The sequence below is a fragment of the Quercus lobata genome, chromosome 2 (assembly GCF_001633185.2).
Source record: "Quercus lobata isolate SW786 chromosome 2, ValleyOak3.0 Primary Assembly, whole genome shotgun sequence".
NCBI classification, from domain to species: Eukaryota; Viridiplantae; Streptophyta; class Magnoliopsida; order Fagales; family Fagaceae; genus Quercus; species Quercus lobata.
The window spans coordinates 83,535,736-83,550,218 of record NC_044905.1 but is presented as its reverse complement, the minus strand read 5'-3'; the positions used below and the strand labels follow the sequence as shown (position 1 = coordinate 83,550,218).

Genomic DNA, 14,483 nt, shown 5'->3' with positions numbered 1-14,483 from the left:
GTGTTGAATCATATTCTGACATTGTTTTCATTCAATGTCAGAATATGGTATTTTTTTTTATTGTATGGTATTTTCTTATCGATAGAAAACTGATCATGTTATACATGTTTAATCACTGAAAAACTGTTAAACCCATGTAGAAAGATAAGCCTATTTCATTCTTTGAGCACTTCTAATCCCTAATGAATGCAAAAGTTGATGTTAAACGTACAGCTTAGATGACATTATGTTTATGCCACATAAAAATTAAGCCCACCGATCTTGAATACTTGATGCATAGTTCCAATCAGAAACAGGAAATGTTGGGTTCTCTTTTTCTGCAATGCATGTGGCCCCCTATTTCTTTTATTTTCACCCAGTCCAGATTCTCCATATCATATGTATAACCCTAATGGTCATATGACTCATATTCATAGTACGTCTTGTAGCTGTATCATTATAGCTGAAATAATCATACACCAATATTATAAAAAGTAGCTGGCATCATTTATAATTTTCCAACTACTATATTGACTAAAACTTTAAGTATAAGTGTTTGTGAGGTGTGGTATGAGAGACAAAGGCCAGGTTCAAGTTTTCAGAAGGGCGTTTCACATATATATATATATACACTTAAATTAGATTACTGTAAAATTTATATTTAGTATCAAAATATAGAAATCCCAAGTTTTACACACTGTTTTTTTTTTTTTTTTTTTTTTAATTTAACTTCTGGCTTTTCCACTGTCAACATCTATGGGTAATAATGTAATATCAATCAAAATACACAGTTGATGTCTAGATGATAAAAATTATAACCACACGAAAAACAATCGATCTCACAAATTTGTATAAACTGAAATCCCGAATTCGCCCAAAGTTGCTTTCACACCAACTGACCAACACACACGTACACTAACACACTAAACAAACCCAGTCTCCAAACTCCCACATAGAAACAGGAGTCACTCCTCACTTTATTTATAGAAACTATCATATCTCATTAGCTTTATTAAATTTTTTTTTTCAGAAACATATCCCATTAGCTACTTATTCTAATGAGGAACTAACACTTTTAATTAGAATTAGATATAATATAGTTATGCGAATAGTTTTTATTATGTAGGTGGGGATGTCACCTTGGGAAAACTTATTGAGTAGTTAATATAATATACAGAGACATACTTAATCAAAAAAGTTTAAGCCCAATGGGTATGAGTTAAACTATGTTATATTAATTAATCATTCTTCTTATTATTATCTAATGTGAGACTTTACTCACATGTATATACCTAGCAATGGAATAAACCCCGTAAAGCACACTACGACCATAACTAGTGATAAATATCCATTTTATATAAAACCACAAAATAAGGAAGATTTGTTGGACATTATATATATATGCTGAATCCTACTAATTTATCATGTCCAAATATAAAAGAGAACACCTCTCAGCTCAATTATGCAGTAAATGTTGTAAAATTTGAGTTATATATTTCAATGAGTTCTTTTCTTTTTTCGATAATGAATGACTTATTTTCTTGTGAGGATAAGGTCTATTTTGATTTTTGAAGAGCTGAAGAACCATCGTGTAAATAAGGGTTTGGCTTACCTTTAGTAAATTTTTAACTAGACATGTCTTTTTGTTTTAAATATACAATAACAAGTGGTAGTGAGTTTTAATCTTCACATTTTATTTAGTTAGTGGGTGATGTGACAGTCTCTCATTACAATAAAAGGAAATTCCATTTAAAAAAGTACTGAAAATAAGATAAACCCCATAAATAAAACATCCATTTCATTTGTTCAATTAAAAACTGATTGTAAAAGGATTTTGTCTTAAATAGTTAGACAACTGCCTCTGTGAACAAATGTAATTATTATCATTTTTTTTAAGACATGAAGCTTTTAAATTGGTATTGTAAATGTATATTTTAATTCTTTGGTATGAAATGTAATTTTTAAACTAATTTCATTTTAAAAATTTTTATTCCTTTCTAGTTTCATTTTTCTTTATTCTCGCTGGCGCTTTTTGTTTGTTTGTTATTTATTTATAATATGTGCTTTGTTTGAAGGAGAGCAGTAAAAACATTGTAAGGTCAAACGTTACCCTATTTAGTTATAGAGAATTTCAAAATTTCCAAATTATATTTATATTTTTGATATTTTGAACTTCCAAGCATTAGAAATTCCAATTGTTGGCATTCATGCTTTTCAAATATATTTATAATTTGTATATTTCGCTTTTAAGCAATATTATAATCTAAACAGGAAGACTTAGGTACAGTACTTAGATATTGTTCCCTAAGTTTTTCTTTTAAAATTCTGCCATATGAATTTTTTCTCATGGGATGGAAGTGTATTTTTAAGTTAAGTAGTCACATAACTAGATCTTAAAAAAGAAACCTAAGAAACAACACTTAAGGTACTGTATTTAAGTTTTATCCTAATCTAATATATATATATATATATAATTTCTAATTTTTTAAAACAATAAATGTCTATAAACATATTCAGTAATTAGACAATTATTAATTTAATCATCATGATAGATTTTTAAATTATCAAAATACTGTTGAACATTTTACTTGAGTGAAAATAAACATTTCACTCCATGCTGTTAGTTAATTAAAGTGAAAATAGAATTTAAGTTTCACATTAGTATTGCTTAAAAACCCAGAAAATGCTATAATTAACGTTGTAATTTTTTACTATATGTGGGAGTTTGTGTAGTCTGTAAATTGTGATAGATCTTTAAAGAAAAATAAAAGTGTTAAGCAGTGAAGGTGTTAAATTCTTTAAAAGGGGATCAATGTGATCATTTCTATTCTATCTTCAAGAAGCTGCTCCCTATGAAAAGAGCCCAAGGTTCTAAACCATCAAAGAGTAAGGAGAGCACTCCTTCAACTAAGGATGCTGCTGATGGTGATAAAGTCCTATCTCCACCGCCTAAGAATGACAAGAAATCACCAAGTGAGCTGCTTCATGATACTGATGAAGACAAATCGCATCCTACACCGCGTAACAAAGACCAGAAATCCTCAAGTAAGCTGCTCCGTAAAGGAGATGATATAGCCACTTCTGCACTACTTAACAATGACAAGAAACCATCACCTCTTGAGCAGCTCCGTAAAGGAGATGATATAGCCCCTTCTGCACCACTTAACAAAGACAAGAAACCATCACCTCTTGAGCAACTCCGTAAAGGAGATGATATAGCCCGTTCTGCACCACTTAACAAAGACAAGAAACCATCACCTCTTGAGCAGCTCCGTAAAGGAGATGATATAGCCCGTTCTGCACCACTTAACAAAGACAAGAAACCATCACCTCTTGAACAGCTCCGTAAAGGAGATGATATAGCCCCTTCTGCACCACTTAACAAAGACAAGAAACCAAGGCCAGCAACCACGAGGTCCTGATCTGCTCCGTGGTAAAGATATAGCCTCTTCTGATAAAGTCGTATCCTCTCCTACTATACAACCTGAAAAAGGCCTGATTGAAGGCAAGGAAAGCTCAACTGCTGTTCTCCCTAAAATTGTATCCTCTCCTACAACATCTAAAAAAGGCCAGGAAAGCTTAAGTGAGCGGATCCATGGTAAAGATACATCCACTCTTACACATACTGCGTCTAATAAAGACACGAAAGGGTCTGGCCGGCAGAAAGCGTCAGCTGAGCTTCTGACTGGATAACGAAAGAACAGGGCAAGATAAAGAAAGGTGATGATTCAAATGCATGAGACATGCATGCATTTGCGTAGCTACATGATCGGCAACACAATAAGGGTTCGTATCTTTCCTATGTTTGTTGTTGCAGTTGGTGCTGCAGTTGTTCCTTTGCCCTATTTTATATATTTCTCCTTGTTTTTTTTGGGCCAATAACCTTACTCCTACGATTATGAATGATCGTCTTCGGGGATAATTCATAATTGAATAGGTGGAATGCAATTTGTGAATTTTTTATTTTTTATTTTTCATTTTCCTGTTATGTTATGAATGGAACTATATTCAACCAATTAAACTACTATAGTAGCTACACAATACATGTAACTAATATGCAACCTTGTTATATATCCTTGGCATTATGGGTATATTTAACCAAGACGATGAGCCTTGGATCAGATCTTAAATCATAGTCCTTACAGTTGCGGCTCCAAATTTGTTTTTTCAATGTGGTTATTATGAAATTTAAATTATACAAAATTTAATAAAAAGGCTTCATATATTGGTAAAAACAAAAAATACACAAACATGCAAATACATAAAGTTTTATAATTTCCTCTATATGTTTTCTTATTTTGAAATCATTGCATGATAATTTCATTATTAATGTTACAAATTACATCTCTTACAAAATTTTAGTTCAATATATTTTTTCTTGGACTATTTGGCTACAAACTTACTTATAACCTAAGACTATGATTCTCACTAAACAAATTAACATGACTACATATTTTGAAAATCTAATCGTTGAATTACATGTTCTTTATGTTTTTAAAACATGTGTTATTTACTATTCGATACATAAACTTATTTTTTATTTATAATTTTAGACTACAAAAACTCAAAATTTAAACATTTGTCAAATAGCATAGTTATTGATTTTTGATTTTATTGAAATTTTACAAGCATAAAGGATAAAAGAAGAAAATGTAACTCAATGGTAGATTTGTCAAAATTCACATAAAATATATATATATATATATATATATTAAGTGGAATTGTAGGTTTAGTCTACAATCAAGTTTGTTGCCAAATTTTGTTCGAGATTTAATTATATTGTGTCTAAAAAATTTTATGGTGTTCACAATATTTTTTAAAGGTAAAAAAAAATCATAAAACTTTTAAAATAATAATAATAATAATAATAATAATAATTTTTTCCCAGGTCAGATGGTCCTATGACCACCCTAGCTTCAATATAGAAGCGCCCTGAATCCGTGCAATTAAGCACTCATTGCTGCACTCTAGACCATATATTTTCTAACATTAGTCATGGATATTCTTTGTTGAAACAGACGTGCATGGGTTTGATTGTTGTAATCTTCTCACACTCTATTGAGTGTTTTGTATTGTAATTATATTTAAACGGAATCGCACACTCCCTTAATGCATAAAACCTACACACAAATCACTTTTGCATTGAAATCATTATTTTTGTGTATGTTGTGTGCATTAGTGGTGTCTAATAAACACCACTGTTTTATAAATGGATATACATGATAAGGATGGTAACTAATAGAGATTACAGTAATTCAAACAATACGGATTGATAAATACAAAATATGGAAATATGGTACGCCCCCTCGAGTTGAAGTATCCTCGGAGGAGAGAGTCAACTTGTCACAAAGGAAAGCAAACTGTGGAAAAGATAAACATTTAGTCATGATGTTAGCTAACTAGTCATTGGTGGGAATAAATCGAGCGAACATCTAAAGCCAGACTTGTGACCTTTTCTCCAACTAAGTGGAAATTGATTTCCACATGCTTAGTGCGTGCATGGAACACAATATTTTCAACAAGATAAGTAGCCCCAACATTGTTGCACTAAACAACATGAGAAGAAGTTCATTGAGCAATGACCTAAGCCAAGTAATCTCATCAGCACTGTCAACTAGGGATTTTTTTCATATTCAGTTCGAGGATTGAGCAATGGTACATTGTTTCTTGGAGGACCATGAGATGAAATTATGACTTCGGAAAATAGCATAAACATCAGTTGCGGGATGGTCATCAACACAACCAAACTCAGATTGTAATGTACAGATAATGGATGATACACATTGAAAATTGTTATTGGTCATAGTAATATAACCAACATACACTAGTATAAAAATGCAAACATCATCTCGATGGTAGAGAAACAAAGAGGTATTAGATTTGAAGGCATAAAAGCCATGACAAAGGAGGAAGCTAGATAGACAATTAAACCAAGCTCTTAGGGCTAGTTTGAGCCCATGAAGTGAGCATTGAAATTTGAAAACATGATTTGGTCTAGTAAAACTAAAATCTACAAACCCAGGAGGGTGAGTAATATAAATTGATTTTTTGTCAAATTTCCATTAAAAAACGCATTATCGATGTCAAGCTGTCAAATGTCCAACCATTTAAGATGATTTTGTCAAATTTCTATTGAGAAATGCATTATTGATGTCAAGTTGTCAAATGTGCATTATCGATGTCAAGTTGTCAAATGTCAAACCATCTAAGCGCAATGGACACTACAATGCCAATAAATGTGGGCTTGATCATAAGACTGAACATCTTAGAATGGTCAATGCCATGTCGTTGATAAAATCCCTTCGCTACACGTCTTGTTTTGACAGTTTTGTACTGATCAACAAAGCCATCAGGCGGTACACCCATTTACATCCAATTCCATTCATGTTTTGGTAATGAGGGAACCAACACCCATGTGTTATTGGCTAGAAGAGAAGATATTTCATCAGCTGACATTATTTGCATCACGCCAATGAGAAAACCTGGCAGCAGACAGCAGTAGCGTAAGGTGGGGCTCAAAGGAAAGAGGTGTGTGGCCAGACTTAAGGGTGGGGAGATGGGCATGGCGGGTTGGAGAGCTCATGGACCGAAGAATCGCATGACTTAAAAGAGGATGGCTTAAGTCAATGATTAAATGGATGCCTGGGTTATTAGAAGAAGAGAGATGAGCAAGATTAGGATGACAAGTGATACGATTTGGTGAGATTGGAGATGAAATGGGATGAATATTGATTTAGAAGTTAGTGTGATTGAACATTTGTTGGGGCCAGACGATAAAGACATTGCAGATTGTGAAAGTAGGACATTACGCACGTGGTAGGGTATTTGATGGTATCAGTTAATGTAATCGTCCAATACCTGTCATTTCCTTCTCAGAAACGTCCAATACCCACCATGAATACAAATTGACGGAAGATGTTATCATTTATGGCCCTTGCGCGACAGAATTAATACTGGCCATTAATGCTTCCTAAACGTGACAAGTCCTTGATTATGCCATCAATAAGACTCCAAAACATCACTAACGTAATCAGCCTATATTGGGTACAAATTTGTAGAAATAAGAAATTTTTTAGCAATTTGAGTGTGGGGCAAATATTGCCTATAGATAGTGTGTTGGGTTCTAAGACTTTAGGTTTAAATGTATTAGAACTTTAATTTGTAATATTGGCAAACCATGATCAAAACGTTTAGTCTTGTTTTAGATTTGCTCAAAGTATGTTTAAGTGTAAAGTTGAAATCGAATGTACTGCAGGATTTACTGTGTAAATCTGCTGGCTCGATTGATCGAAAATCAGACTCGATCGATCGAAGCTCGTGCAGATTTTTTTTTTTTCTGCAGAATTTTCCAACTCAGCCCAAGCACGTTTGACGTGTAGGATTTTATATTTTGTCTTAAGTATAAAAGGAAAAACCTATCCACGTTTTGAAGTTGCTCTTTATGTTGTGTGTGTGAATCTCTTATAAGATCTAGAGATGTTTGTCTTCATATACACTTAGGGTTTCCAATCTCAAAATTGATATCAAGAGCTTGGTGATCAATTCAGTTGCAGATTCAAGAGCTTAAAGATATACAAGTGGGAGTGCTTGTGCTTGCTGGGAATCCAAGAAAGAAGTAGTCCATGGACTCAGAGTTATCATGTGGTCATGGTAGTATATTTCCTACTCAAGGTAGCAATAAAATGTTAGTGATCTAAGTCGCTATTGTGTATACTTCATTTCTTTTATAGTGGATTTGTTTTACCTTGAGGATAATTAGGTTAAATTGTTAAGTTCTAAATGTTTAGAACTATTGGCAAATCGTGAATACAAACTTGTCTGGATATAGATCTTAGAGTCTATAGGTATTATTAGACAATACTCAATGTTATTCAAGTCAAGATTCAAAAATATACAAGCTGCAGGAAGAAGATTTCATAATCTGTCTGGTTCGATCGATCAAAAGACAGGCTTGATCGATCGAAGCTCGGGTAAAATGTTTTTTCTGCAGAATTTCCAACTCAGCCCTAGTTGTTTTAAAAAGTTTTTAGGGTTTCTAATTTGTTCTAAGTATAAAAGGCAAACTCTAACCACGTTTTAGTATTGCTCATATTGCGGTTTGTGTAAATCTCTTGTGAGATCTAGAGGAGTTTTCCTTTACACGAACTTAGGATTTTCAAGGAGAAGATTTATCTACACCTTGATGATCAACTTGGTTGCTGCCATTAAAGTTTAAAGAAAATACAAGCGGGTGTGCTTGTATCTGGTGGTGAATCTAAGAAAGAAGGAGTCTGTGGATTCGGAGCTTGCACGTGGTTGTGTCAGTAAGTTCTACTAGTGGGTAGTAATAAGAAGTCAAGCGTGGGGGCTTGTAAGTCTTTTTGTATGAACTTCGATTCTTTCTAGTGGATTTCCTTTTTATCTTGAGGATAGTTAGGTTAAATCCTCTCCAGGTTTTTTACCGGTTTGGTTTTCCTAGGTTATCATATCGTTGTATTTTTTATTTTCCGCTGCTATACATTGATATGATATATTTGTGTTAACCTAGATTTGTTAATTTGACTAAATAATCACTTGGCTAATTGCCTAGGTTAATTCAATTGTGTTTTAAGGGGTCTAAAAACTAACAAGTAGTATCAGAGTGGGTAGCTCTTTTGTTTTAGATCTTTTGATCTAAGAGCTGATCCTTGACCCCTGTTGTCATGGATAATTTGAAGTGTCTTTCTGATCATATTTCTGCTCATGCTTCTGTTGATTTTATTGATGCTTGTGAAACTCTTCGTAAGAAATTATTGAAATCTATGAAAATTGCTAAGAAATTCAAGGAAGAGTTAAAATTGGCTAATCTTGAAAAAGAAGAATTGGTTGTTAGATTAGATTAATCTAATAAAAAGAATGAATTTTTGAGAAATCAAATTTCCTCTCAAGATGAGAAGATGAAAAGTTTGGAACAAGAGTTAGTTGAATCTAAAACTAAAATTGAAAATTTGACTAGTACCAAGCCTGCTATTGATAACAGAAGTGATTCTGTTTCTCTTAAGCCTAAAACTGAGAAAGTTTATATCCCTCCTTTTAAGAGGAATAATAAAGAAAAGGCTTATTTTGCTAGGTTAGACAAAGGTAAAAGTTCTGATGTTAATGCTGAAATTTCTAAACCTATGTCTAAATCTACTGTTAGAGAGCATAATAAATCTGTTTTTGTGCCTACTTGTCACCTTTGTGGTGTTGTTGGTCATATTAGATCAAATTGTTCTTTGTTGAGGCACGAACTAAAGCCTGTGACCGGAAACCCTACTAGGAATACTGATGTTCCTAAAATTGTTCTTGTTTGCCATTTTTGTGGTATCCGTGGTCACATTCGTCCTAATTGTCATAAATTGAAATTTAAGCATTCTGTGTTTCAGTCAAGGATTTGTAATAATATTTCTTCTACCATAAGTCCATATAAATTGTTTCATATTCTTTTGAAAAATTTGAGCTTGTTGGCTTGTGAAAGGAATTTGTAGGATTTTAGTCTTTCTCAGAAGATTGGTGTAATTCCTCAAATACACTCTGCTTCACATGGATTTTCATCTACAAAGCCGAAGACTCGTGCTAGATGGGTGAGAAAAGATTCTCCAAGGTGAGTATTGCTAACTTGTCCCTGATTTAATTCTTTCAATTAATTGTGGACATGTTTTGTTTCTTCTTTTTTTTTTTTGTGTTTTTTTTAGGTTGTTTTTTATTTTAAAAAAAATCCAAAAACATTGAAAAATTTCAAAAAAACAAAAATATTTTATTTTGTGTCTAGTTTTTCTTTTTGAGGATTACATGAATTATGATATCTCTCTCTTGATTTAAAACATGCTTGACATTATGGAGAAACTTAAATAGCATGTGTTATATAAGTGCTAAGCTATTTCTGATTTTGTGTGAGTATATATTAATTTGTACATGTACTTAAGGGTTAATTAAAAAATTGATATTTCTTGTTTGTGTACCCTCTATAGCTTAGTTAAGCACTGTCATGCATTACATTTGCATTGTTCATTTAGCATAATGTGTGCTTTTAGTTTTTGGTCATAAATTTTTTTTTACCAAAAAGATTTTTATGTTTTGTATTTCACATCTTGGATTTATAATCAAGAATTGGCCATATTATCTTTACATAACATGTTTATGTACCTTGTTTAGTTTGGATGAGCTTATTTATTGCACTTTACTAGTTTGAACTTTATAGTGCATGTTGTGTGGGAGATATTTATAGTTTTTGATTACTTTGTCTTGATCTTGAAATCACACGTCTTTGACTGTCGGACTTGAACCTTTTGAGAAAGGTATAAATAACTATCTCACCACTGTTTACTAGCCAATCATGAACACCTTAGTGCATATCGTAAGATTTTGTGCTCGAGAAAGTATAGCACGTGCGTAAAAAGAACATAAGGTGTAACCTCGATTTAAATGTTAAAATTGGTATGTACATTCTTGGACTTAATGTTAAATCAAACAAATAAAATTGATGTGTACATTATGAGGCAAACCAAGAAACTTACATGATTGCAAGCTTGTTTTCTAGGAGATGTGGGAGTTATATGGTGTAACTCTTTTGGTGATAGTCTCTTTTAAATTTATGTGATGAATTTTGTAGAAATTGTGATTGATTTTTATTTACATATCACCTCACATGTATCTCAAGTTTTTGCTAGTTGCACACACTACACAAGTTACTCTTTATTAAACTTGGTATATTATATTGTGTGTGATCTTGTTGTGGCCATCCAAGATTACATGTTCTTAGATTTTGATGCAAAATGTCTTTAATGTTTGAGTTTTGGAGACAAATTGGTTGAAAAACTTGTTTTTGGAAGATCTGGGTTGAATTCGAGTGATTTTTCTTTTAAAAAAACTTTTTAATCTCATACTCATGCATTTCATTCATGAAATATTGTGCTTTGAGGAGTTTTTGCATTAAATTGTTCTATTTTTCAAAAAGTTGATTTTTCCATGCATCATTTATGTTTAGGATTCACATGCATTGCATTGTTTTTGTATCCATCTTGCAGTTTTGCAGTCGTATCTCTCATTGTTTTCCCACATAACATGCATACACTTTGCTACATTGGGTACTCAACTTGATCAAAAAATTAATTGATTAATTTTTGAGCTATGTATTTCCTAGTATATGCCTTTTTTTATGTGTGAACTGTAGAAAATATTTTTCTTAAGAGATATGATGAATAATCAATGTGCAAATATTTTCTCTACTCATGCAACTGTTTATGGGTCACATAGTGCCATGTTTGCATTTTATTGAAAGAGATAATATTTTTTCTTCTTGTGTATCCTCAACTTAGTTTTTTTTTTTTTAACTTGGTTTGTGTCTTTTTATTTATCCCCACCCCCTTTATTTTTCCCCAAAACTGTTTTTCTCAAAACTTGTTTTGTTTTTCCTATTTTTATAGGGAGAGAAATTTTTTTAACCTTTGTGGTTCTTAGGGGGAGTTGTTGCTCTTCATAGGGGGAGTTGTCTCTATTTTCTCTTACTCTGTTGCATATGTTTTCTGTCTACCTTCTGATTAGGTAGACTTTGTCAATATGTGACAAAAAGGGGGAGATGAAATGTGAGAATATGTGGGAATCTTGTTTGTTTTGTTTAGGGGGAGATAAAATAGTTTTTCAAAGAGGGAGAATATAAAAACTTTTTGATGTATCTAACTTAGGGGGAGAGTTAGAATTTACTTTTGTTTTTTATATTCTGTTTCATATTATTGTTTACATGTCTTTCTTTTCACACATGCGGTGATGTGTTTATTGAGTGTTTCAGGAAAGACAATTATATTCTGATCAAGACCTTCTATCTCTTATTGGCAACTTCTAGGTTAGGAGTCTTAGATTGGGATTTGTGATGTAATTAGGCATTTCATTGTATTGAGTTGTTCTTGTATTTGAGCATTTCATTTTGTATGAAAGTTTTGTCACGAATTGCCAAAGGGGGAGTTTGTTAGGTTCTAAATGTTTAGAACAATTGGCAAATCGTGAACACAAACTTGTCTAGATATAGATCTTAGAGTCTATAGGTATTATTAGACAATGCTCAATGTGATTCAAGTCAAGATTCAAGAACATACAAGCTGCAGGAAGAATATTTCATAATCTATTTGGCTCGATCGATCAAAAGACAAGTTCGATATGTTTTAAAACGTTTTTAGAGTTTCTAATTTGTTCTAAGTATAAAAGGCAAACCCTAGCCACGTTTTAGTATTGCTCATATTGCGGTTTGTGTAAATCTCTTGTGAAATCTAGAGGAGCTTTCCTTTATACAAACTTAGAGTTTTCAAGGAGAAGATTTATCTATACCTTGATGATCAACTCAATTGCTACCATTGAAGTTTAAAGAAAAGACAAGCGGATATGCTTGTATCTAGTGGTGAATCCAAGAAAGAAGGAGTCCGTGGATTTGGAGCTTACACGTGGTCGTGTCAGTAAGTTCTATTGGTGGGTAGCAATAAGAAGTCGAGCGTGGGGGCTTGTAAGTCTTATTGTATGAACTTTGATTCTTTCTAGTGGATTTGCTTTTTACCTTGAGGATAGCTAGGTTAAATCTTCCCCAGGTTTTTTACCGGTTTGGTTTTCCTGGGTTATCATATCGTTGTGTTTTTTTATTTTCTGCTACTATACATTGATATGATATATTTGTGTTAACCTAGATTTGTTAATTTGACTAAGTAATCACTTGGCTAATTACCTAAGTTAATTCAATTGTGTTTTAAGGGGTCTAAAAACCGACAAAATCATCCCCAGGTTTTTTACCAGTTTGTTTTTCTTAGGTTATCTTATCGTTGTGTTCTTTATTTTCCACACTTTACAATGATATGATATATTTATGTTAACCTAGATCTATTTAATTTGACTAAGTAATCACTTGATTAATTAACTAGGTTAATCCAGTTGTGTTTTAAGGGGTCAAAAACATACAAGTGGTATCAGAGTGAGTTAGCTCTAATGTTTAGATCTTTTGATCTAAGAGTTGATCTTTGACCCCTGTTGTCATGGATTCTTGGAAGATCTTATTGCTTTTATTCCAACCTGTTTGCTTGTGGTTTGTGTCTCTTGTTGTTTTTGTTAGATCTTTCCTTGAACATCTTGGTATAATTACATGTTATGATCAAGGTTGTCAAAATCGTGATCCGGATCGTAAAATCGCACGATTTTATGATCCCATCTCACCAAAAAGATTAAAATCGTAGCAGGATTGCAAAAATGTTAGGATCATTTGTAGGATAGTATAGGATCGTATAGGATCGTAGGATCGTATGGGATCCTACCGATCCTACCATTTGGCTTTTTTGGCTTTTTTGGCTTTTTTTTTTTTTTTTTAAGTGGGATTCATTTGGGTCATTTAGGTAAGTCCAGTAAAATAATCCCCAGTCCACGTAAAGGTCCAAAACCCATAAGCCCAATGAATTGAAGTCCCAAATTTACCCCTCTCTCAAAATAAAATCTCAAAAAAACCTATACTACTTAAGTTAAGTTTTCAAAAACAAAACCTAAATATTTTAGAAACACTAAGCTCTAGCATGCAGCAGCTCTGTCCGCGCCTCCACAGTCCCCTGTCAAAAACCCAGCACCTCTCAGCCCTCTCAATGGTGAGCCATCGTTGCTTTCAAGCTTTCTTAAGTATTTAGAAACATTTAGAAACATTCAGCGCTAGCACCTCAGTCCTACGCCTCCTCAATCCTCTGTCAAAAGCTTCAGCACGCAGCAGTTCTGTCCCGCGCCTCCATAGTCCCCTGTCAAAAACCCAACACCTCTCAGCCCTCTCAGTGGTGAGCCATAGCTGCTTTCAAGCTTTCTTAAGTATTTAGATGATTACGATGATTACGCCATGGATGCTGATACTAGGAAGGATATAGATGATGAAATGAGATATGACAATGATAGTGACTAGATTAGAAGAGCTTTAGAATGGAAATTCTCTTTTGGATTTCATATTTGTAATTAGCTAGTTTACCTTAGATTGAGAGTTTTCTTTTTGAATTATATATTGTAAATTTGTAGTTAGCTAGTTTTTATATGCTAACTAGCCTAACTTATTTTGGATTTGGAACTTAGAATTTGGAAAACATTTTCCATATGTATAGATAATATTTTGGTACTTAGTTGCCAATTAAACATGTACTGAACATTTTAGATACAATATGTCGAAAGTTAAATATATTTTGTTTCGTTAGAATAACATAAGAACAATGTAGTGCGTGCAAATTACATTTTATGATGCAATTTTTTTTTTTTAATGGATGGATTCATATTTTAAGTGATTATATAACATACAAAGTCACTATCAATAGGATTTTTGCTTAAAATCTAAAAATAGGTAGGATCTTACGATCCACGATTCGATCCTACGATCCACGATCCTACCTACCTCCCATGATCCTACGTAGGATCTCGATTTTGACAATCTTGGTTATAATAAATATTTGTGTTATACTGCTTTAATCGCCTTAAAGGCACGTGATTCTTGTCTTTAGTATTTGGATAAT

At 32.8% G+C, this 14,483-nt stretch overlaps 1 protein-coding gene across 2 annotated transcripts; it reads left to right on the top strand.

Moving 5' to 3' along the window:
• Nucleotides 1–2,828: 2,828 nt before the first annotated feature.
• Nucleotides 2,829–3,995, top strand: LOC115978384 (regulator of G-protein signaling 3-like). Of its 2 annotated transcripts, XM_031100406.1 has the most exons (2): nucleotides 2,829–3,231; nucleotides 3,304–3,995. In XM_031100406.1, exons 1-2 carry the CDS (start codon nucleotides 2,832–2,834, stop codon nucleotides 3,399–3,401), a joined length of 498 nt encoding a protein of 165 aa, XP_030956266.1. In that variant the 5' UTR covers nucleotides 2,829–2,831; the 3' UTR covers nucleotides 3,402–3,995. The 2 variants fall into 2 exon arrangements, with proteins under 2 accessions (XP_030956266.1, XP_030956265.1); XM_031100405.1 differs by having other exon boundaries at nucleotides 2,829–3,995.
• The last annotated feature ends 10,488 nt before the right edge of the window (nucleotides 3,996–14,483 follow it).

Coding starts and splice junctions, on each gene's coding strand:
- LOC115978384 (XM_031100405.1), top strand. CDS start 2,832: ATGAAAAGAGCCCAAGGTTCTAAACCATCAAAGAGTAAGGAGAGCACT.